This window comes from Haemaphysalis longicornis, unplaced genomic scaffold (genome assembly GCF_048455015.1).
Source record: "Haemaphysalis longicornis isolate Haplotype H1 unplaced genomic scaffold, Haemaphysalis longicornis Haplotype H1 scaffold_9, whole genome shotgun sequence".
NCBI classification, from domain to species: domain Eukaryota; kingdom Metazoa; phylum Arthropoda; class Arachnida; order Ixodida; family Ixodidae; genus Haemaphysalis; species Haemaphysalis longicornis.
The window spans coordinates 133,097,818-133,120,872 of record NW_027526460.1 but is presented as its reverse complement, the minus strand read 5'-3'; the positions used below and the strand labels follow the sequence as shown (position 1 = coordinate 133,120,872).

General features: G+C 47.4%; 1 protein-coding gene across 1 annotated transcript in view; it reads right to left on the bottom strand.

Moving 5' to 3' along the window:
- The window catches only part of LOC144153444 (membrane cofactor protein-like), a 47,966-nt gene that overhangs the window by 8,085 nt on the left and 16,826 nt on the right, over positions 1 to 23,055 (bottom strand). Inside the window, exons 3-4 of the mRNA XM_077685090.1 lie at positions 14,361 to 14,591; positions 9,288 to 9,464 (exon numbers count right to left, since the gene is read on the bottom strand). Coding sequence (XP_077541216.1) covers positions 9,288 to 9,464; positions 14,361 to 14,591 — 408 coding nt within the window. The remainder of the gene's footprint in view (positions 1 to 9,287; positions 9,465 to 14,360; positions 14,592 to 23,055) is intronic.

Here is a 23,055-nt window from a genome sequence, read left to right as displayed (position 1 = left end):
TGCATAAGATAAGCCTCCCGGGACGGCTTGGATAATGTATAACCAGTTTACACTTTTATTTAGTTTTAGTATTTCAAGCAGCTTAGGTGACTATTTGTTGTATTGCGCTCGTGCAGTAAGCGTCCCCCGAGTTTCCACAATAGCTCACGTCTAGCAATTGCAATTCGTAGACGGGAAAGCGTTCGCAGATGCGTAGTCGTGCTGCTGACCGCTCTGCTTGTTCGCCCAGCGCAAAAAAGTGCTTCCCGCACCCTAGTTTTACGCTGTACGGTAAAAATATCAGTTGATTTTATTTCCTTAGTACCTATATTGACTTCGCTCACTCTTCTCCCCCTTCAAGAGGCCTTATATTTTCCTACTGGCGTACCAGTCAGTGAAGCGTCGCATGTGCGCTTGTGCAGCGCTTGTGTGAAGCGACCTTGACTTGGAGCTAGATACAGTGTACAAACTAACGAAGTAAATAAAGGCGCATTCTTCCATTCCCAAACGTGTTGTGGCTTAGTTTCAACTGATCGAGCGAATTGCGACGACCCGTTGGCGGCCGGCGGACTAAACGGTGGGCCGACTGACTCGGTCGCGGAAGGTCGGCGAGCCGTGCAGTAGCGCAGCCAATTGTCAGCTCCTCTCCTGCTGACGTCACACGAAACGCCACAGAAAATGGGCGAGCGTAAAGGGAGGAGGACAGCATTTTCGAATTGATTTTTCTACTAAATAAATTCGCGTAAACGCGCACAGAGTGGTCGAAACAGGGCCCAGGGACTCCGGACTACAGATTGCGCTCGTAATCCCGCATTGTTTACAAATCACTTCAGTGTCCCTTTAAGATGTTCGTGAATTCCAATATAAAATATTCTGGTTTCAAAACACGGGACTGGCGCCCCGCATGAAGCCGTAGCCTTTGACTTTTATTCTTTCCGAGCTGTAAACATTAGGATGATGCTTTGTGAAGCGCACCTTCGTGAGTACTGAAATTGTGTCACTTTAGAAAACATGTGTCGACACTGGGCGTTGTTGGCCTCTGAGGCTTACAGAAACAGGTCAGGCTATGGCGCTCTGGCAAGTGTTTGCTTGTGTGCGAATTATTCTCTACAAAATTGCCTGTGAGTAATTTAAGAATGCCTACGTCACTTTTTTACGCACCCCTCTTTCAACACGTCATCACCCAAAACGCCCGCTCGAAGTAGCACGCTTGGTTTTCGAAAACGCATATTTCACTGCTTAGATCTGCGAGATATGCAAAAGACGAGAGTATTTCCTCGACTACTCAAAAGTGAAAACTTCTCTGCCTGTCTGCCTGTCTGTCTGTCTGTCCCTGGATTCAGCAGCACGGCCAGACTTGAAGGACTACTTGAGCAAGACGTTTATATAGCCACAACATTTTCGCTCTAGTAAATCTAAAAACGACACTCCGCGTTTATAATAATGAAAATATTTCCACTTAGAAAGCAGATGACACCAGGAGAAAAAGCTTGAATAGCTGTAGTAGAGAAAAGGGAGAAAAAGGAGAAAAAGCTTGACTAGCTCCCGGGCCATCGATGGTTTCACCGCAGCATCGGCAAAGGAAAAGGAATTGGCCACATCACCATTGGCTTCATTTATCATCATTCTTCAGCAAACGATAGCAAATCAGCTATTTGAGTAAGAAGGCCTCTTCTGATTAAAATTACATGTGTTCTCAGTGTTTGTCAAAGCAAATAAAAATACCCAATGAAAATTATTATTCAACCACAGGAGATAAACCTGGCGTGCAAGTCCCGGTTTCTGTGCTCGTGCGTGAATTTTAGAAAACCCCAAAAAATGGCGCACCATCATAGTGAACGTGGCACTATAGAACTCTGCAAACCTCCAATGGGTGGACCGAGATGGCAAAGGAACAGGGTGAGAGGTGCGCGGATGAGATAGGAGCGGAAGTTACGTGGCAGGGGCGACAGAAGGCCATTGTCTTTGGCCGACATTTTGCAGCGGCGTGAGCAGATGCGCAGCGATTTCTATAGTCATCATTTTTCCCTTTGCGACGTTTGCTTCCTCTTCCGGTTAAAGCGAATAAACGGTTTGGTCAATCACCCTTCTAGACCTTACATTTGCGCTATTCTCAGGAACATACTTTGCTACTCGTGTAATTACCATGCTCTAATTTCCCTTGCCGTAGGGATGCCATGACTGCAGCACACGAGTTTACATCGAAGGTCAAAACCGCTTCACTGCGTTCACCCGTAGGCCGCTAGAGTAATCGGAATATGCTGGCCCAGAGGTTCCGTGCTGGCCTCACATTCCGAAACAGCGTGGTTGGAGCACCATCCAGCACAAAAGTTACCTTGTATCGTTCTGAATTCAATCAAACGGTTTGTTTCCTTCCTTCCTTGAAAAAAAATTATTAGAAATGTGGCTTCATTCTAATATTTATTTTATTCTCTTTTATCTTTTTACAAGACGAGCTTTTTCGTACCATATATCAGCCTAGTTGTGTGCCATAGACGCCGGCTTTTCATACCGAGGTAATGGTTCCTCATTGACACTGCTTGCTAACCCGTCATACGTTTATTCCTAGATAGCACCTTGGCGTAAACACTTCAATAGGGCACTTTCAGGGATATTCACAAGCCAGAGTACACAGTCTATTTAACAGGCTTCGTTAAAAAAAGTTTGAGGCCAGGCTTGCTTACTTTATTTGTAACACTGCGGCCCCAACCAGCGCAGCATTCAGAGTTATTTCATTGTGGTTCCCCCGTTCAGCTAGTTGTTGCAACTAGAAAGAACTAGTTAATTTAATTGCTCACGACACCCGGCGTCGATGGTTCGAAATAGCCGACCGATGATACACGAACTGGGAATCTGCTCAAAGGATAAAAAGGGTCATTGAATGTACCGAATGACGCCCGATATTTCAGGAAAGATAATATACATTAGGTAACTCTGAGTTAGTAGCTTTGAGCAATTTTCCCGCTAAGTGGGATTTCAATGGCATGCTCCCAAATCGGAGGCAAGCACAAGAGCACAACCCCCTCATCTCGATCAGTTCAACTTACTAATGACGGACATAGTAAACGAGTGAGTATTATGGTCGATTCACTACGCGTCCACGAGTTCCGTGTGCTGAAGGAAGCTAATAAAGAGGAGCGATGCCTGCCTGCACAACTAGAAGTGGCCCCTTGGGAAGACGATGTGGTCCAGACTGATGTGTTGGGCTGGCAACTTTCGCATCGCTGATAGCATTGCCGCCCGTCCTACAGCATATTCTGGGCAACAGAATATGTAGTGGTGCACATTCCCGATCACTGCACATGACGAACACAGACGCGATCACATGAGGCATACTTTTAAGTGTTAAGCTGTGGTCTCCGCTGAGCCCTTTCGGATATGGTACAGAAAAATTGCCTGAAATCTTGTAAGTCCCTTTGTGACGCAAGGCCGATGATGGGGTTCTCGCAAGGATATAAAAGGAGCAACTGCTGCTGCAAAACGTTCATCCAGTCAGCAGCGGAAAAGTTAACGGTCGGTGCAAGTGAGAGCGTATTCTGTGCCATCCGATCAACGGCATGATTGGTCTTCACGCCGACATGGGATGGAATAGATTAAAGCCGAACATGGAAACCCTTGCTGCTGACGTCTTGCAAAAGCCTTAAGAAACGCTGCCATGCCCTTTTCGTAGTGATCCCAAGCTGCAATAGATGTAGAGCTCTTTTTTAATCAGTCAAAACTACAACTTTCTGGGTCTCCCACGACCTCCGTTTCCTCACAGCAACCACGATGGCAATGCACTCATTTTCGGTGGAGGACCCAGGGCACCTGCGCATCTTGAATGTCTGCACTCAGCACTGATTTCTACTCGTACTCTTTATCAGCTAACTCTAATCTCCCCTTCAGAATTCCAGTAAACACACGTGTAGTCAGTATTAGGAGAGAACTGTGAGCTTGGTAATTACATAAGGGACGATTAGATGAATAGAAAAGCATGTGCTGGCTAACAGCAAGACTCTAGTCCTTCCAAATTTCAGTCAGCTGATTTGAGAGACTACAAAGTATGTTCCAGCATTTTGTATCGTCCATCCTTTGAACTGCCCTCTTTCGCTGGCCATCCGTACTCACAGAGTGGGAAAGCAGTGAATTGTTTGGCACTGTTGATGCTTGATGACGCACAAGATGGCGAAACTATTCAAAGTGGTCGGACGATTCTGTGGCAGACTATATGCGAGCGACGTTAAATAAGTGGAAACTGCTGAATGTCAAGCTTAGCTTACTACGTCACTCTAGTAAATAAAGAGCGAGTCGGAAATTCCCTCAAGGGAGTGAAAAGAGGGGAAGCTCCAGGTGATGATGGCATAACCATGGATCTGTTAAAGGAGGTAAGAGTTTTTGTGGTGGGAAGACGTGCCGTACTATTTTAAGAATGCAGAAGGACTGTGAGAGTGCCCACAACTTGGAAATACACGGGAATAATTTTGATTCGCAAGACTTACAGAGAATTGATAGCTGGTGGGCTCAGTGGATGATGTGGCCGAATACTTCGAAGTGCAATTTGATGCTTGGCTCACGACAACACACGTCATCTATTTGTTAAACTCAAAATGTCATCGCGAGTCGATTCATACCGATACCTTGGCGTGGTAAATATAAGCAACATAACCTGTCCAAGCATATTACAAAACTAGCTGCCGATGACTCAAAAACTCTTGGTTATCTCAGAATGGCATTGTCGTCATCACCTGCAATCCTTCGAAAAATGTCCTTGGAAACTTTTGTTCGTAATAAAATGGAATACGCGTCTGCAATTTGGAGCCCTCATCAGATTTATTATTAAAATTTTTGAATACGTCCAAAATACTACTGCAAGATTCCTGTCCTCCAATTACAACAAACGTGATTGTATCAGTCGAAAAAAATCATCCCTCGATCTCCCTGTTTTGTCAGCACGACGCAAAAGAGCACGGCTCTGTTTTTTTTTGCGCAAAATATACGACAACTTTGCTCACCTGCATGGCACTCTTTCACTTCCGCACTTTCGAACATACCGTACTTTATTTAATTCTATGATAATTCAGCGTCTGCTTGGCTCAACTTACGCCTTTAAGAAATAATTTCTGCCTACCATCTTTGAAGAGTGGAACAGATTGACGGATGCTATTGTCAGTGAACCAGTTGCCTTTAAATTTAGAGATTTATTTCTAGGCACCCTTTAATCTTAATCGATGTTTTTGTGTTTGCGTTGTTTCTTCACGCCAGGGTATATTTTTTGCATAGTGAATCGAACCATTTTGTTTCATATGTTCTTTGTTCTTTTTCTTGTTTTTTGCTACCTGTATGTTTTCGTGGTTAAGAACTGCTACTATGCATTGCATTTTCATTGGCGTCTGTGCTCCCATTATATCCCCGCCCCTTATGTATAACCCCGAGAGGGGCTAATAATTGTAAATAAATGGCGACGATGATGGCGGGAGATATCAAGGACGTCAATAACTACAGACCAATCAGCCTACTCTCAGTCGCAGAGAAGCTGTTTACCAAAGTATTACTTAACCGTGTAAGTGACAGCCTAGATCCCCAACAACTCAGAGGGCCGGCTAGGTTTAGGAAAGGATACTCAACAACGGATCACATTATTCTAGTCATTTAAGTAATATAAAGTCCACAGTATACAGTAAACCCCGTTTCATGACATTTATAAACAGCAAAAAAAAAACCTACAATTCAAAAAACACTTGAACAATGTTGATGTCGTTAAAGGACCAAACAGTTGGAGAGGCCTACGTAATTGCCCCCACGACATTTACGACGAATGTACACTAAGGATAATCCTTCACGCGCCAAGCGACAATATCTCTTATTAAAAGGGAGTTTGACAGGGTGATACAATCACTCCAAAATTGTTCACAGCATGTCTGGAGGTGTTGTTCATGAAGCTTGGTTGGGAAAACGCAGGGTTCCGGTTTGTACACCTTTTGAGGATTGCAAACGCCATAGTTTTGCTCCATAAATATTCAGAACTGCACAAACTGATTGAAGAACTATAATCCAAACGCTTTGACACGGGGCTACAAATGAATGCGAGAAAATCGAACGCAAAATGTATAAATATGCCGGAAGCGCCTTCTTCAGCGTAGGTAACGAAACGCTACAACAAGTAGAAGAATACAACTAGCTCGACCTGACGGTCAGACCTGATCCGAACTACGAGGAAAAAATCCGGCAGAATAGGTGTGAGCTGGGGAGCACTCGTCAAGCACTCCCAACTAAAGATAAGCAAGCCACGTCTAACACTCAGTACAAAAATATACTATTAGTGCATACGGCCGCTGATGATGTACGGAGCTCAAACTTGGAGCCTTACTACACAGCAAAATTAGATCGGCTCAACGGGCTACGGAACGAATAATTATAGGAGTAGCACTTCCGAACAGGAAACGAGCATCCTGGATCGGGAAGATAACTCGAGCAGTAAATACTGCCCCGAAGCCAAAGATGACGCAGTTGGCTTGAAGGGAAACACAACTTTATTGGAGCGAACTTGTGCTAACCTAACTACTCGAAGAATACAGAGGGGGCGATGCAGCCGTAAACAAAGCTACGTGCGCAGACGAGTGTCGGCGAGTCGAGTACCGCAACGTCTGCTCTGCGGGCATTTATCTTTGCGCCCGAGTGTTTCTCGAACCGTCGCATTACATCCTGAACACTGTAGATCAAAGAAGATTATTCCAGGTGGTTGACCGTAGTTCGAAACGCTCCACCTTTCGAAAGAGATAACAGGTGTAGCATAAAATAAAGGATAGAACACGGGCTTCACTTGGCACACGGATAACACAAATACCACAGCCCGCAGCAGTCGGTCTGCAAAAACAAAACAAACGAACCCAATGCATGGTTCGGGGCAATATCACGGCTGAAATTAAGAGAAACAAATAGAGCTTCGCTGGCCATATAGTGAGACCAACGGATAACCGGTGGACAACGAGGGTAACACAATGGATACGGAAAGACGGAACTAGAAGAAGAAGGCCATACCCCATGGAGAGATGAAATAAAAAAATTCGGAGGCAAAGAAAGAGCAGACTGGGGCCGCGGAGGGCAGTAGCCGGTGGAGATAATTAGAGAGGCCTTGTTACTGCAGTGGACTAAATAGGCTGCGTCTGCTGATGATTATGTTGATATTTGCAACGACACCCCTTCTTGTCATACTTGGAGATTCCTTGGTAGTCTCAGTGCATGGATGGCGCCGCGTGTGAAGAGCTGTAGAATGTATTGGCGAAATATAATGATGTCGTTACGCCGTTTGATAACTTTTACGGCGTCCTTTTGAGGTTCACAAATTTTCATAAATTCCAAAAGTCACGTTTCCGTCTGAGGTCGAGCAGAACAAAAAATATGGCGATACCCAGAGTGCCACAAACACGAAGAAGGTCGTGAGTGGTTCGTTCTACGGCCGTAGAACGTAGAACAGATAGGCCCCTCCCACACCATCTAGACGTGAGTCCCGAAGTTCCAGCGAGCAGGTGGGAGTGGGTTACATGTGTATGGCCAATCTGCAGCCTAGCCAGGGTGACTTCAGTGTATCTGTTGTGTTTGTCAGTTGTGTAGCATCCCAATTGGGGTTTGATTACATGTAGTTTGTGGCCTGTTTGTTGACTCCAGTGCAATTGCCATGTTTTACGAAGCTGTCGTCTTATGTGTGTCTTTGGGTCGGTGTAAGGTACTGTTGTAATGTCAACTGTAGTCACGAGAGCAGCATCACCAGCCATTTAATCGGCGGCCTCATTGCGAGGGAATCCACAGTGTCCTGGTACCCAGAATATGTTATTTCAAGATTTAAGGCATATGCAGTTATCAGCGCCTTGAAAAGAGCATTGATCACATAGTTTTTACATGACCTTCCTAATGACAGGGCCTGTACAACGCTTAGAGAACCTGTGTACACGATGGACTTGAAATTTTTATGTTTGATTATGTGGTTTGAAACACGTAAAATGCCATACGCTTCTGCCGTGTAAATACTGTTATAAAAATTGATTGTTTTGGTAACTCTGAAATATGGTCCGTGCGGTGCACAAGAGACAGTAGAACCAGTTTTCGACGCGTCGCTATAGAATTCTGCGCACCTGTACTTGTCCTGCAGGAACAGGAAGTGCTGCAGAATTGCACTCCTGGGTACCATATTTTTTTCTACTAGTGTGAATGATAGGCCGCATGATACAGGATGAAGGTACCATGATGGAATAAAATTATGGATGGGTGTTTTGTGCGTGTCTGACAGAGGTACCTTCAGTGCAGAAGCCTCCTCCCTAAATTTGAGAGAGAAAGGTAAGGAGATAGACGGCCTGTTTAAAAAGAGTTGTAAATTTGATGTACGTTCATGGAATAATTAAAAGGATGGTTGGTAAAAGACACGACCTTAGATGCACACAGCAAGTCAACATACTCCCGCTGATGGCCTAGGGACCATTTGTCGCACTCGACATACAGACTCTCGACAGGACTAGTGCGGAAAGTGCCGCATGAGAGGCGAAGGCCAAGATGTAGCACGGGGTCGAGCATTTTGAGTGCTGTCTTTGCAGCAGACCCATACACAACATTGCCGTAGTCGAGCCGAGACCCAACAAAGGCCGTGTAACGGCGCAGCAGAAGTTGTTTGTCGGCCCCATAAGATTGATGTGAGAGGGCCTTAAGAATATTCATAGTTTTTAAGCATTCGCATTTAAGCTGTCTGATATGTCGGATGAATGTAAGCTTTTCGTCGAATAAAATACTTAAGAACTTGTGTTCCTTGTTCACAGGAATAGACACGCTCTTAAGAGTGATGCCTAGGTCTGGGGTGGACCCCGTGCTTCCTGGAGAAAACAACCCAAGAGCTTTTTCCGGGATTCAGTTTGAAACCATTCTTGTCAGCCCAGCTGGAAAGTCTGTTGAACATTTTGATCAAGACCAGTCGAATTCGTGATAGAGATTGTGATTACACCAGGGTACTTAAATTGTCGCACAGAGATTAATTTTTATGGGTAATATTTGAGCAGTACAAAGAGGCTTTTTGTTTGTAAATGTTCGAGGTATTTTGAGATGCCGAAGCTGAAGCCTTATGAACTAGCGTCGCCTTTATGCCTTTATAAAGTGATGCCTTTATGTACGCCAGAGGATATATGGGCGTGTAACTTCTAGGTTTCCCTGAAATTCTAATGTTTGTCGTACGAATGCATATAGACCACCTTAGAAATTTCACTTCTGCCTAAGAGTTGGGTATTCTTTATGCTTGGTATGTTTGGTATATTCGGCATGCTTAGCCGGTTGACAAAAGCTCTACCTACCTTGGCACACGGGCAGAGGTGTGCTCCAAGTGCCGTTAGGAAGGCAGGTGGCGTTCTCCACTCCGGAGAGAGCATAGCGGTCACTGTAGCAGAGGAACTCGACCTCATCTCCGGGAGCGCAGCACTCACCGACGTAGTCACCGTGAAAAATCTCCGGTTCCTCGCAGTCTTGAAAAGCTGGGAAAAATAGGCAAAATACATTTCCGCATTTTATTACTCCTCTTTTTTGTTTTTAGTGCCTAGTTCCAGCCATTTGAATGTGATCCTAATATAAGGTCTAGTGCGCGAATGCACCGGTAAACGTTAAATTAAAAACTGATGCTGAAAAGCTTCGACAGAAGCTCCGTAGAACTTTGAAGACAAGAAACTTTGAACACGACACTACGAAAGAAAGTACCCGTCTGCATTGTCTCAGGTAACATCCTGAATAGAGCCCCAATTATTTGGAAGATGTGCAAAGAGTACTTTGTCACGTTAAATTTATGTTGAATAGAGCCCCAAATAATTTCAAGGTGCGCATAGACTGCTTTATCACGTGAAATTTATGTAAACGATTTGCGCGTGCCTACACGTGATATCACAGCATATGTTCGTGTGGAACCTATACTTTTAACGTTATGGTTCCTAGTGCACACAAGGGGACGTGCCGCTATACCATCTACGTTCCCCGTTTAAAGACCGCGAAGCCTGCTCAATGCAAACGTGTTCGCATAACGAGAGCGTTGTTCCAAGAAAATTACCGCCGAACTTCTGAAACCCTCGCCTTTATGCACATCAGCGCGCATCTTATGCAATTTGTTTTTGAACTTCACACGGTAGAAGGCAGGGAGGTTGAATACGATAGGGTGGAATCTTCGGGTGTCTAAATTACGCGGATTTGAGATAGCAGAGAAAATAACGGGGAAAATTAGCTGCAATCCACGGTGTTAAGGTAGTTGGAAAGCAAAGCTGTAAACGACACCCACAGCAATTGCCCATGCGACGTCACTTGAATTAACACCGGCGGCCCTAGAAAGAGCCAAACCAGCGATTCTGCCCTGTACCTGGCAGTCGCGGGGCAGCGTCGTCCCAAACACAGCAGCGCTGCCCACGGCCGGGCTAGAGCGGCGGGCGCGCCCGCTGTAGCCCGCCCGTGCGACGCCAGAAAGAAAACGGAGAGGAGCGTCTTTCGAAGGGTGGGACAGCGAAATCTAGCCATCTTGATGTGCTAGCTCGGGGCTACACCACCGCGCCTCACAAGCGCAGGCACCAGAACTATTCGGCATGCGAGCTTAGTGATTAGAATTTATACCGATTTAAACTGGTTACTTAAGTAAGTTCGGGAATTGCAAGAAAGCTGAGGTATCTTTTAAAATCGCTATTTATCCTAACAAGTTGCTCCTTTCGCTTTTTCTAATATCTGTTAAAACACAACCGAATTAGTATTCACCAATTCAGAAAATTGAGTCCCATTCGTGGCAAGCAGTTCGCAGAAGGTAGCGTTTCTCTAGCGGCCAGATGTCTGTATGTGGTCTCTGGACCTTTTTTTCCCGCCCTGAAAACGATTCCTTAAAGTATCTTTGCCTGTACGAACACCTAATTCTGTCGGGCCCGGGTTCCCACGAAGTGCTGTCGAACACGTTAGTCAAGCCGTGCGAAGGAAGCACGCAATGGACCCGAAACTGTGCCAAAACAGGCACAAAACAACCGTCGCTAAAGCAGACGACAAAACTGATGAAAAACGTCCAGCCATCGCGCCCGGCTGGGTGAGCAGGCTCCGTTGCCCGGGGAACACTGGGTAATAGCGTCCATTCGCCGCCCCATCTGCACGGCGCTCCGTGAGTTAAGAGCTCCCTCCACCTCCACAGCCGCGTGTGGAGTTTGCTGTGGCGCACGCCACGACGAAACCGTTGGCAGGTAGGGGTAGAGAGCTTTGCTTTAAAAAGGAAATACTTTGGCCCACTTTGCGCTAGTTATAAGTGGTGGCTCAAGTCACTAAAAAAGGAACCAAACACAGCAAAAGTGTGAGGTGGGCTTCAGTCCATCACAATTCTTCTAACATCCTGAATAGTACGCTTCCTCTGCCACACAAATTCTGGCATACAACCAGTCAGCTTTCCTGGTAATGACATAAGGGGCAGAAACTTGGGGTCTCACTAAACGATTTGAAGGAAACTTGGCTAGAGTTGTTACTTTGAGATCAGAAAACAGCAGTTGGGATTAGGAAGTAAACTAGTGTGGGTGATATCTACTTCAAATAAAACGAACTGAGTATGATCATACGGATGAGTACTGACAAGGGGACTCCCTTTTATAGTTGCGGCTGGAAATAGGCCGTGCGTGTTGAGTGCGTGTTGATTGCCACAGTTATTTTTGTTTACGTGGCCTGGGAACGCCTGGAGGCTTCATTGCGTCTGCTCCTTTCAAGTTTTTATAGGGGAGAGGCGGTAGACGCTGCTAACAATGCATACACTAGGCGTACTGAAGCCGCTCTTTCTCGGTCCGCAGTAGTTTTCCCAGATGAACGTCGTAGTTTCGTGAGCCGAAGCGCTCATCTAAACAGTCGCGATCAATTAACGGTAGTTGCGTCAAATCGACTGCATGGTTTGTGACACTGAAATTGTCCGCACCATTACGCTGTGCACATTCAAGCGATAATTTCGCGGACGTACGTGCACCAATCTGGTTTCATTAGGCTACCGTTTTAAAACATATATCTCAGGTTCGCTAGGACTTCGGTCTCGTGCAGTGCCATTTACAAGTGAACATATAGCAACACCGTGCAAGTACGGCGGCGGAATTTCCCCCGCCACTAAAATAAAACATCCGGGTACACCTAAAGGCGTTCGTGGGTTGTGAGTCGCACAACACAATGCCAGCTGAATGTGGGCGACGCCTTGTTTCGCTTCGCATTGTCGAAGAGCTCTGGAATCTTGCCGCTGGATGGCGTTTTGCTTTCGAATAGCTTTGATCTGTCTCCTACATGATGCGCTTCTTGTTTATGCCACCGTGTAATAAGGAACCTGACGACGACGAAGAATTTCGGTGGTTGTTTTTGCTCTACCTTCATCTGCTGTTTACTACCGGGGCGACCACCCCTTGCTAGCAACTACTGCCGAATTAAAGCTCGCACTGTGGAAGGCCTCGTGAGGGGGCCATTTTTATATGGTGAATGCTAATGCCAGACGCTTGGCCAGACTTGGTTGGGGACGTCAGACATTTCTTCATGGATTGCCCAGTGCATGCGTTGTACCGCTCAGCTTTAGCTACAGAGCCGATGAAGAGCTAGCCCCCAGTCCTCCTTCGACCGCATGCTATCGCCAAAAGGGCACTGATTCGCTCGGAGGGACATCTTATTCTGTGCCTTTTGAAGGACACTAACCTCTGTGACGTTTGGAGATTGGCTTGGAGTAGTGTTAAGAGGCGGCGCGCGTGCGAAGCAATCGCGGGTGCGCCTCTCAAGGCTATGTCTTCCCATTTGCTAAGAACTACACTCAAATGAACTCGTGCATGCTTATCCCCGACTGGGACTCCCGGTCTTCGGCATCTGGTGCAATTTTGTTGGCGCAGGTCCACTCCCAGACACACCCTGCCGGACACAAAGCATTCAGTACTTCCTGACACTAGGGCTCTTCCTCTGGTGTTTAGTGAACACTTTCGTGTACCCCAATGCGGACAACTTTACGGTTTCTGCAGGAGCTGTTGCTTGCGGCAAGCTAATAGTTCCATTTTGACTTCTCCTCTTACCTGTGATGGTATTTCCAACTTGCCTCATCCAATTTTTTTTTTCGAGAGAGCGACCTTATCACATAATTAACACAACCACAGAAGAAGTCCTGCTTCCGCGTAGGTCCACCAGGGTTTCTTTGTCGGCACAGAGAACGCTTGCAAAAAGCCTCATTCGAGCCTAGCTGACAGAATAGTGAAAGACGAGAATGGATACAACTACATCGAACGAGGTTTCACTCCTAGTACAACCCGCCCGAAAGACAGCAGCCACAGCGTTGGTATCGGTTTGGGTGCATTTGGTAAGCACTCTGAAGAACTGCCTATCAAGATACTTGCCTTATAATGGTATACAACCGATGCGTTCTCCGTGTAATATTCCCGGGACAGCACATTTGTGTTCCCTAAATATATTAACTTCAGCGTAACAATGTGTTGACACCATAAAAGGACGGCTTCTAAATGTAAACCTTGCGGATACAGAGAGAGGTCTATATTTAGACTGAAGACGTCAGCCGTGCACAATGACGGGCTTGCTACTGCACGTGGTTGATGATTTTGTAATAGGGGTTTAATACAAAAAAATAGTAACAACAAAAACAAAGGAAAAACAGAACAACCATCAGATGAACACATGCGCACACATAGACAGAACCAATAAAAGTAGTGACAATACGCGAGCGTAGTAAATTAGGGAGACTTTGGAGTTAGGTCAAATCGAAGATAAAAAATTCGAGTTGGGTCGTCCACATAACGGCTACATTGACATCACATGCAAGATCCAGGAAACACAGTTGGTGCCAGGATACGAGACGGCAAGTAGACGAAAGAAAATGTGTGCATGGAGGAATAATAAATTCGGCGGAGAAGAGCTGGTTAAGACGGCTCTGAACAGGTGTGGTTGCAAGGTAAGCGTTTGTCCCTCACAGAACACAACCGGGAAAAGGACGTTTAGTATAAATCGTATAACTGTAAGTGTCGTCCCTTTTGTTACTAGAGTTCAATGTTTTCTTGTGCTTCAAAGGTGTAACTAACTTTTGTATTATGAGAAACCATGTACCATGCACTCATTGTCTTTAATCGTTGTGTGTAACTGTAGCCATTCAGCTTAAAATCCTCGCTACAACAGCAGCCTGAGACAACTGGTACAGCATCTTACCCAATGCAACAAAACTCTACGCTCACAAAAGTGGCAACAATTTTTTTTGACGGGATGAAACATTTCTAAACAGACTATGATTCTTGATAAGTATAAGTGAAGTGGGTCAAATCGAACAAACCTTCGGAATGCCTTTGTTCACGTATAACCCACGTAAAGCAAAAGTGAAATTGAACAGAAGTGGCCGACTTGCAGTGCGGTGAACTTACGGTGGCACTCTGGCCTGTCCAGGTGCCCTCCCACGAAATTTTTTGGATAAGGCATCCAGGTGTCGTTTCCGTCGGTTGACGTGACGCACGTGAGCTGCGGTGGTCCTTTCAGCCAGAAGTAGTCGTTGCACTCGTAAATAGCGACTCGATCTTCCTGTGACCCCGCGTATACGCCGTTCTCCAGATCTGGAGGCGGGACACTACATGGGACCATGCGTGGGATGGCCCCCACTGCGAATGAAGTATGTTTAAAAGAATTACTTTCCAACTTCGGCATCAACGAGGCAAACCCCTCACTTTCAGCATTGAATTTAATTGTCCGTGCCCCGGGTTCAATTTTAAGAAAGCGTATGTTGCAGATACGAAAAAGGCATTTGATGTAGTGGGCGTGGTTACACCTTGAAGGTTGTTAGGTTTAAAAGGCCACTGAAGCCGTATTTGTTGAACCTTTGTTGTGGCTACCCCTGCAATCATATATTTTCCTATCACTGAAATCCATACCTTATGTTATCTGTAAAGCGCTGAAGAACACATAAGAACACCGTACCCGCCTTACGAACTACTGCGGTGACCCTAAAACGGCTAGAAGAGCTCTCAGGGCTATGCCAGTGTGCAATATTGTAGTTTCACTTGTTTACGATAAAAATATTTTATGGCGAAGCTGTATGTGCCGAGGAAGACACCCTCAGGGAACCCGTGAGCACGCGCCAAAAAAAGAAACCTACGTGTAATTGCAATGGCAAAACGTAAGCGGTCGCTGAGCTCCGTCGCAGGGCACACTACCACCTCGAAGAGCAGGTGTTTAATCTTACACTGCCTCTAGAACCCCTGCGTTCCCGCCGGAGCAAATACCGAAACATGATGGGAACAGGAACTTCGCGGTAGCCTTCACGTCGGAAACTTCCAAAAACGTTTGCTTCCCTCCAACTGTTTTCTTCTTGCGGTATCTCGGTTAAGGTCCCTTCATCGGCTTTTTTTGCCGACGAAGGACTTTAGTATCCTTGACGGTGTCCAACGGCGGCCGCGACGAAAGTTTCATCGGTCTTTTCGCAGGCAGGCGAAAAAGAGAAAAAAACTGCGGTTGACCCCTCTGTCATACGAATATTGTAAAACACGAAAGCCAAATGTGCAGCGAAATCTGCAGCTGAGCATGATTTGCGGGTCGGTGGCTGTATTGGGGTGTGCTTAGCGAGCGACGTCCTGCAGGCGGGTCGCTTCGGCAAAGATGTACTGGCGTCATTTCCGTGACGGATAAGACGTCAGTGAAATTTTCCGACATAAAACTTCCGGCAGTGTATTCCGCCATACAACACTCTCGTGTTAAAATATAAAACCAGAAAACGAACAACCCTAAGTATAACGTACTCTTTAGTACTAAAGGTTGCCTTCTCGCTATTAGACCCTGTGTTAAGGGGGGCACCCATAAGAGGCTGCTTGCTTCGTTGTAACGGCGTCACTTCCGTAATGGATATTACGTCACCTAAATCATGGTGTATCCGGAAAAAACGAAACGCCGAAGGCGCATTTATACGCCACGTCAGCTCACTCATCGTCCGACTGGGCTCCTTGTTACTTGATTCTGAGTTTCAGCTAGTGCACACGCTTTTGTTAATTAAGTAGCAAGTATGAACGTGACACGGCATCTCTCATAGATTTTCTTGTTGTGACTGGTCGTTCCGCGAATTCGCCGGAGTGGGCGCCATAGCAAAGCGGAAAGGGGAGTAAACCTGAAGCAGACGGCGACGACGTCCCGAGAGGAGACATGGCGCCCCGCGAGGTCCGGCCAACGACGCCGATTTCGACGGAGCAACATTGCCGGCTCCACGGAACGATCTCGGCAGCGACGGTGCTCTCAATCTGCCATTGGAACGTGTCTGCTCCAGGCGGAGCAAAAATGTTGCTCCGAAAGGGCTCCGGATCTTCCATAGCAATTCAGCACTAGTTGGAGAAAAGTTAGGAGCAAGAGCAGAGAGAATGCCTGTCTTTCACCTCGGGCGTAATACGTGTTTTGAAGTACACACACTATCGCAGTGTCGGCCTGGAGAGCCCAGGCGCCAAGTTTAACGACACCAGAGGAAAAGGCAGCCCTGGTTCTTTCAGAGCGTGGGAATGTTGTATGGCAGTGTGCAAGTTGTGAACTCCCCGAATGTGAGGGAGCAAGGGTAGAGGCAACGTCGTGTACGAAGAACGAAGAGGAGGTAGGGGGGTCACAGAGGAGACTCCTCCCCCCCACCACCGTGCCGCCAACAATCTGCAACACTTGTGACCAACCCTGAGTGGGACGGGTTCAGGGGTTTCCCCAGGCATCGAATCAAGGGGGGGTGTCTCAATGGCTCTGGGGGGGTTCATAAACTAGAAAAGCTGTTTTTTTATCCCACTAACTAAATAATAGACGTCTGTTAACCAAACGCTCATCCCCGTGACGTACGTTTTTCATTTTCTATATATACATATACACCTGAGAGGCGGTGCTTTCTATTCAATCTAAGAAAACAACAAATTTAGAGAAATTCATTTTTTACCGTGAAAGGTGCGTATTCAGTTTTTTTTTAATTTCTCGCCATTTTTCAACGTATGCGGACATTTTCGAACTTGTTACCAGGGTCAGTGACGAAATTTGAGTTCTTAAAACAATGTTTAGGTAGTACACGAATTATGCAGCACTTATAAATCAGGCACCGATTGTACGCTCCCGATTTATTAAAACGCCAGGATTAGCTTCCGTAGCGCTTCGCCTCACCAAATTGCCCATTTTAGATGTACGTGCTAAAAGAGCTTCTGCAAAGATTACGGTTGTAAACAAAGAACGGCATCGAATCAATGAAGAAAGTAAATTATATGTGTATTTACTGCACTTAGTTCAAGTCAAAGGCGGCCTCAGTCGAAGTAATTTTGGGTGAGTGCTTGTCGATATATGCTTTGCTCGTACCTCCTCCCGGGCTTGCTCTTGCTCTGTACCAGTGGCCTCTGACGAATCGATATGTTATTTATTTGCAGTTCTTATAATTAAACTTGCGCACGTCTGACTTGACGCTGCGTGAAAGCAGCGCTAATCATCCAGGGTCCATAAAAACAAAAGCAATTGAAGTTTCCGTGACTAATCTGCGGCCGTTCAAGCTCACCTTTTATTTTACTTTTTTTTTTCATTTTCGCTACTCCCTGGCTGGTAGCAATGTGCTCGCAGCGTGGTCAGCCTCAAACCACTTTGCCCCTTTCCTTTGAAAGCCTTTTTTGTGTGCACATACGAACTTGCCACGAGCTGTCGAAAAAAAGGAAATAAATACGTGCAACGCTAACAGCAAGCTCGGTGGGCGCACTTTTGTTTATTTTGCCCGAGGCTACTGCCAAGAATAGCGGACGGGCAGCCCCCGCATGCGCAGATCGATACTGAAAAAGGTCCATACAAGGACTGACAAGAGTGAAATTTGGGGATTCAAGGGGGGGTGTCCAGAAAAACTAGGGGGGGTCTACACACCCCCTAGGGGGGGTGTAGGGAAATCACTGGACGGGTTTCCCTTGTGGGCATGAAAATGCGATGGAAGAAATCACACCACGACGAACTGCTCCGTATCATTAAGTCAAGCAATTAGCACACGCAACTAAGACGCCCATATATCTTCAATGTCCGCTTTCCGAAACTTTCGAAGAGTAAATCTAAACGATTTTCTCTTCCCGAAGAAAGTTCCTCAAGTGCTTAAAAGTCCCCTTTGTGTGTGTGGCTCTTTTTCATACCAGGCGTGTTGTGCAAAAACCCGCCTTAAAAACCCTTGCGAAGAAAACATAAACGTACCCCCAAGGTAAAATGATTACAGGACACAATTTCGACTTTTAACGGTGCCTTCTCTGCCCTCTGGGAGCTGAGCACTATATTTGGATTTGTCAGCAAAGCATCACGCTTCAGAGTATCGTAAACATACACGTTACAGGGGCTGAGCCCCCAAGAGCAGAGCAAATAATGTTGAAAATCTAAATTGTTTGTGTCCTGTAAACTTTTTACCTAGGGTGTACATGTAATTCAGCAAAGCCAGATTTTATTATTACCTGCAACGTTTGCCCGAAAGTATAAATAAACGGTGGGAGGGGGTAGTTTACCGAACGCCTTCACGGACACTTAAAATGCCCTCACAAACTCCCAATTTTAAACCACTTTTCTGGAAGTGTGGGCATGCGATGCCCAGCGCAAGCGTCAGCATAGGGTCTACCCGACAGCCCGTCCGTTGAAGCTCGTTTTGCGCAGCCGCATAGGAAAAAATAAATATATCCATTGTTATAAATCCAAGCCAAATGTGTCTCAGTCACTATGGCTTGGCATAAAGATGCGTGTAAGGTGCACATAATTTTGTACCACCGTTGCAAAACGCTTTAATATACCCGCGTTAAAAATCTTTAAACAAACACTGTGTCCGCCCCTTATCGGCTTCGCTGGTCGACCATCCCGAAAAGGTGTAAGGGCTTTAAATATTTTGCTCCACCACCCACAAATTCAGCCAAACACGTAGGAAGAAGAGTACGCTAGCATCGCACAGAGCATTTCGCGACCTGCTTATCGCGCTAATTACGGCGGTGCGGAAGATGTAGCCGTCACTTAATACGCCCGAGCAACAAGCAGCCAGCCTGGAAACTTCGGGCCTTGTCTAGGCGGGAACTGGAGCAAAACTGGAGCATGTTATCTGGGGGAAGATAGGTCTATGCTTGCACTGACCCCTAACGCACATTTTCCGTCGTATTTCTAGCAAGAAATGAAGGAAGCTTAGACTAGCGCGTAGGAGTTGAAGGTAGCGAAGCTGTACGCAACCTTCTTGATCATCACGACTGTTTAAGTCTATGATTGCAGCCGATTTGCTTCTTATTTCTGCCGCAGCGAACTTTACTCCATTATTGTTCGTAAAAGTGTGACCTCCCTTCATTTATTGGGAAGTGATAATCATTGGACATCATTTTCGAGGCGCGTGCGGTATGAAGTGCCTTTCTCGTTCCGAGCAACCGCGAACACACTTGCTGCAAATGCTGGAGTCGTTCTCTATACGAGTAAGTGTTGCCACTATTACGGTGCACGCTCGAGGTTTTGTTCTATTTTGTGGCCAATCTTGGCCAATCACCCTAAGTGCATATGCTTGGCTTCAGAAAACGCGGTCGCCGCGAGGCACGCAGACATGAGCACTAGCCATTTCCTTTGTTATTTAGCTGCCGGGAGGTCGCGGCAATCTTGGCCAGTCTCTGTAAGTGGGTATGCTTGTCTTGACAAACGTACGCAGCGGACGCTGGGCGCTCGCTTGAGACGGGCACGCACGAGCGCTAGGTACTTCCTTTGTGTTTTAACTTCGGACACGTATAATTATGGTTCCTTAAACAGCTTGTGATTCGTTAAAACAAAGCAAGTCTTGTTTTTCTGCACCTTGGTTTTTGTGGAACGCCTTCAGCAATGATTCTGAGGGTGAACTAGGGGGCGTAATTCGGATATAGCCACTTTTTTTGTTGTTGTTGTGCCACCGAAAAAGCCACCAGGGGGCTGCGCAGCGCACAGTCACCTCGCATGTGCTCCCGCTTTTGGACTCCTTGGCTCCGAAACGACAACCGCCACCGCAGCAAATTTACTACGAAGGTGTTTGTAGCGTCACCAGCTATTCGCCGATACCACCCATGACCCAGTCGGTGCATCCAGTGGACCGCAACCAGCGCTTCAAGATTTGAGGTGGGGGAACGCTGTTAACCCTAACCTGTTCCTGGCAGTGCGCGCAGCGGCTGCGCGTGCCCCCGGGCACGTCGCGATTCACATCGGCAGCGTTCTACTCCTCGTGCACGCCTCCACGCGCCATGGATGAATCGAACCAAATGCAACCAACGCATGATCCCGCCAGTGGACGCACACTCCCGCGCTATGACCCGTGGCAACAAGTGCTCCATGCCCGCCATCAACGCAAGACACTCCCGCAAGCCGATCAACCGCTTCCAGCTACTCCCGCCCCGCGCAAGCCAACACTCCCAAAGCTGCCCGCAAACGACTACAAGATCATCATTCGACCTCGAGGCGGCCTGCGAGTCGACGCCTGGACAGCCCGACAGTTGGCCACCAGTATTCAGCAAGCAAGCAACATTTCTATACAGGTCTTCTGCTCAGAAGTCATCACGTTTCCACAACCCGCTCAGAACCTCATCACGCTCAGCACACCCCACGAAGTCTGCGCAGACGCACTACGCAAACTTACCAGCATTCACTTGGGCACCACCGACTACCAAATCACGACGTATCTTAAGCACCCCCCGGGCACTTGTCGTGGCGTCATACAAGGCATAGATCCCGGCACCTCTCCCGAGCAGCTCCTCACACTCATCACAACAACAGGACCCCAGATACTGGAAGCTCGCATGCTCGATATGTCCGACACGGCGACCATCACCTTCCACGGCCCCCACGTGCCTTTCTACGTGCGTGTCTACGGAACACTTGTTCGCTGCAAACCCTACCGCAATACCTATCAGTGCTGTGTGCGCTGTGGTGAACTCGGACACCGCTCCGATGTGTGCCCCTCTCCTCGCCCGAGCATCTGCCCCCAGTGCCACACACCGGATCCTGCTCCCGACCACCCTTGCCGCCCCCAGTGCAAGCTCTGCGGACTAGAACACCTTACTACCAGCAAAGAGTGCCGCCGCAAACTACGACCACCTCCACCCCCCGCACACGTGCGCATCCGTCAGCAAACACAAGAACTTCGGCATCCCGCCCTCTCCACCACCAGAAGACCCCCACCTCTGAAACCGGATTCCCAACGGAAACCACAGGTGAGCTGGTCATGCGTCGCCGCCGCCCCTCCTCCCACTACATCCGACTTCCCACCCCTTGATCCCCATCAGGAAACAGCACCAACTACACAGTTGGACGCCTTAATCCGTGAAAACGCCCAGTTGAAAGCGCAAATAGTTGACAATGAACGTCAAATAACCCTACTTCAAGAACAAATATCCGAGTTGCGAACACTACTTAACACAAGCACCCACCATACACAGCAGTCCCCCCCACCAGCCGACCCGCTTCCCTCTACCTCACCTCTGGCAGCCCTTACTTCTTCCATTGCCGACCTTAAACTACTGTTCCAGTCAGAATTCACTGCTCTTGTAGTCAGAATCCAGGCCTTGGAAGATAAAGCAACTGACACCACCAAACGGAAGAAGCAACGCAAACCGGGCCCTGCTCTCACCCCTGCCTCGTTCGCTGACGCCATTATGGACGACGATGCCTCCTCCACGCTCTCCACGTAAACTCCGCGCGCCTACTCAACCCCTCACAATATGGCACTGGAACTGTCGATCATTCCGTAAAAAGAAAGCCTCCCTCCAACCATATACATCGCAACACCTCCCAGCCGTCATTACCCTTCAAGAAGCTGACGCACAGCACCCGACCCTTCGAGACTACAATACCTTCCAAAACGACTCATCCATACGCACAGCTACGCTCGTCCACAACCGATATACTGCCCAGCACCATGCCTTGACATCCACCATCGATTGTATCCTCGTGGAAATACTACCAACTCGAAAGGGTGACCGCAGTATTTTTGTGCTAAACGTCTATAGTCCCCCTCAGCTCACTCTGGCCGACTTCCCCTCCCTTTTAAAACAAGTACTTTCCCTCGCTAAACACCACCAGCTTGTGATCACTGGAGATTTTAATGCTCCGCATATGGCCTGGGGCTACCCCCGTAATGCCCGCAAAGGCACCATCGTATGGGACGCTATGAATCGACACCGGCTTACGCTCTGCAACCTCCCGAACACTCCCACCAGGATAGGCAACAGTGTATCAAGGGATACTACGCCAGACCTCACTTTTGTTCGCAACGTGACGGAATACACATGGCAATGCCTCCCTGACACTTTTGGTAGCGACCACCACATTATATCCATAACTATCCAAGGTATTGCCCCTTCTCGCATAGGCACAGCCCGACTCACGGATTGGAAAGCCCTTCGCGAACATTTACCCGCGGAAGAAATTAAAGACCTCGATAGATGGACGGCCGCTCTTTCGGATGTACTGAAAGCCCACTCTAAAGAATTCCCTCTCACCACCGACTATCCAGCCGTCGACCAACGCCTCAACAACTTGTGGACTGCGAGAAACAGCCTCATGAAGCGTTGGAAGCGCAACAAGACAAATCGGAAGTTGAAATTACGCATTGCGCACCTTACACGGCAAGCTGAAGAATATGCACAATCCTTGAGCCAACACAACTGGATGCAATTCTGCGATCGCTTGCAGGGAACTTTGGGCACCCGTAAAACATGGCACCTAATACGCTCCCTAATGGGAACGAAAGAGACAAAATCGGCCACTGAACAGCGCATACACCGCCTTATACACAACCACCCAGGCACCGAGCAAGAATTAATTGACACCTTAGAAAAGAAATTCGCACGTGACCCGTCACAACCTTCTCCTCAATATCCGGTGTACTCGGGCAGCCACAATGCCGCCCTTGACACACCCTTCACCATGCAAGAACTCGAAGCCGAACTGAGTAAACTCATCCGCAACACTACGCCGGGACACGACCACATCCCCAATAAGCTCCTCCGCAATCTGAACGACTTGGCTCTTGAGAATCTCCTCCAATACATCAATGACCACTGGGCCCGCGGCACGCTCCCACCACAGTGGCGCCATGCCGACATCACACTTATTCCAAAACCTCAG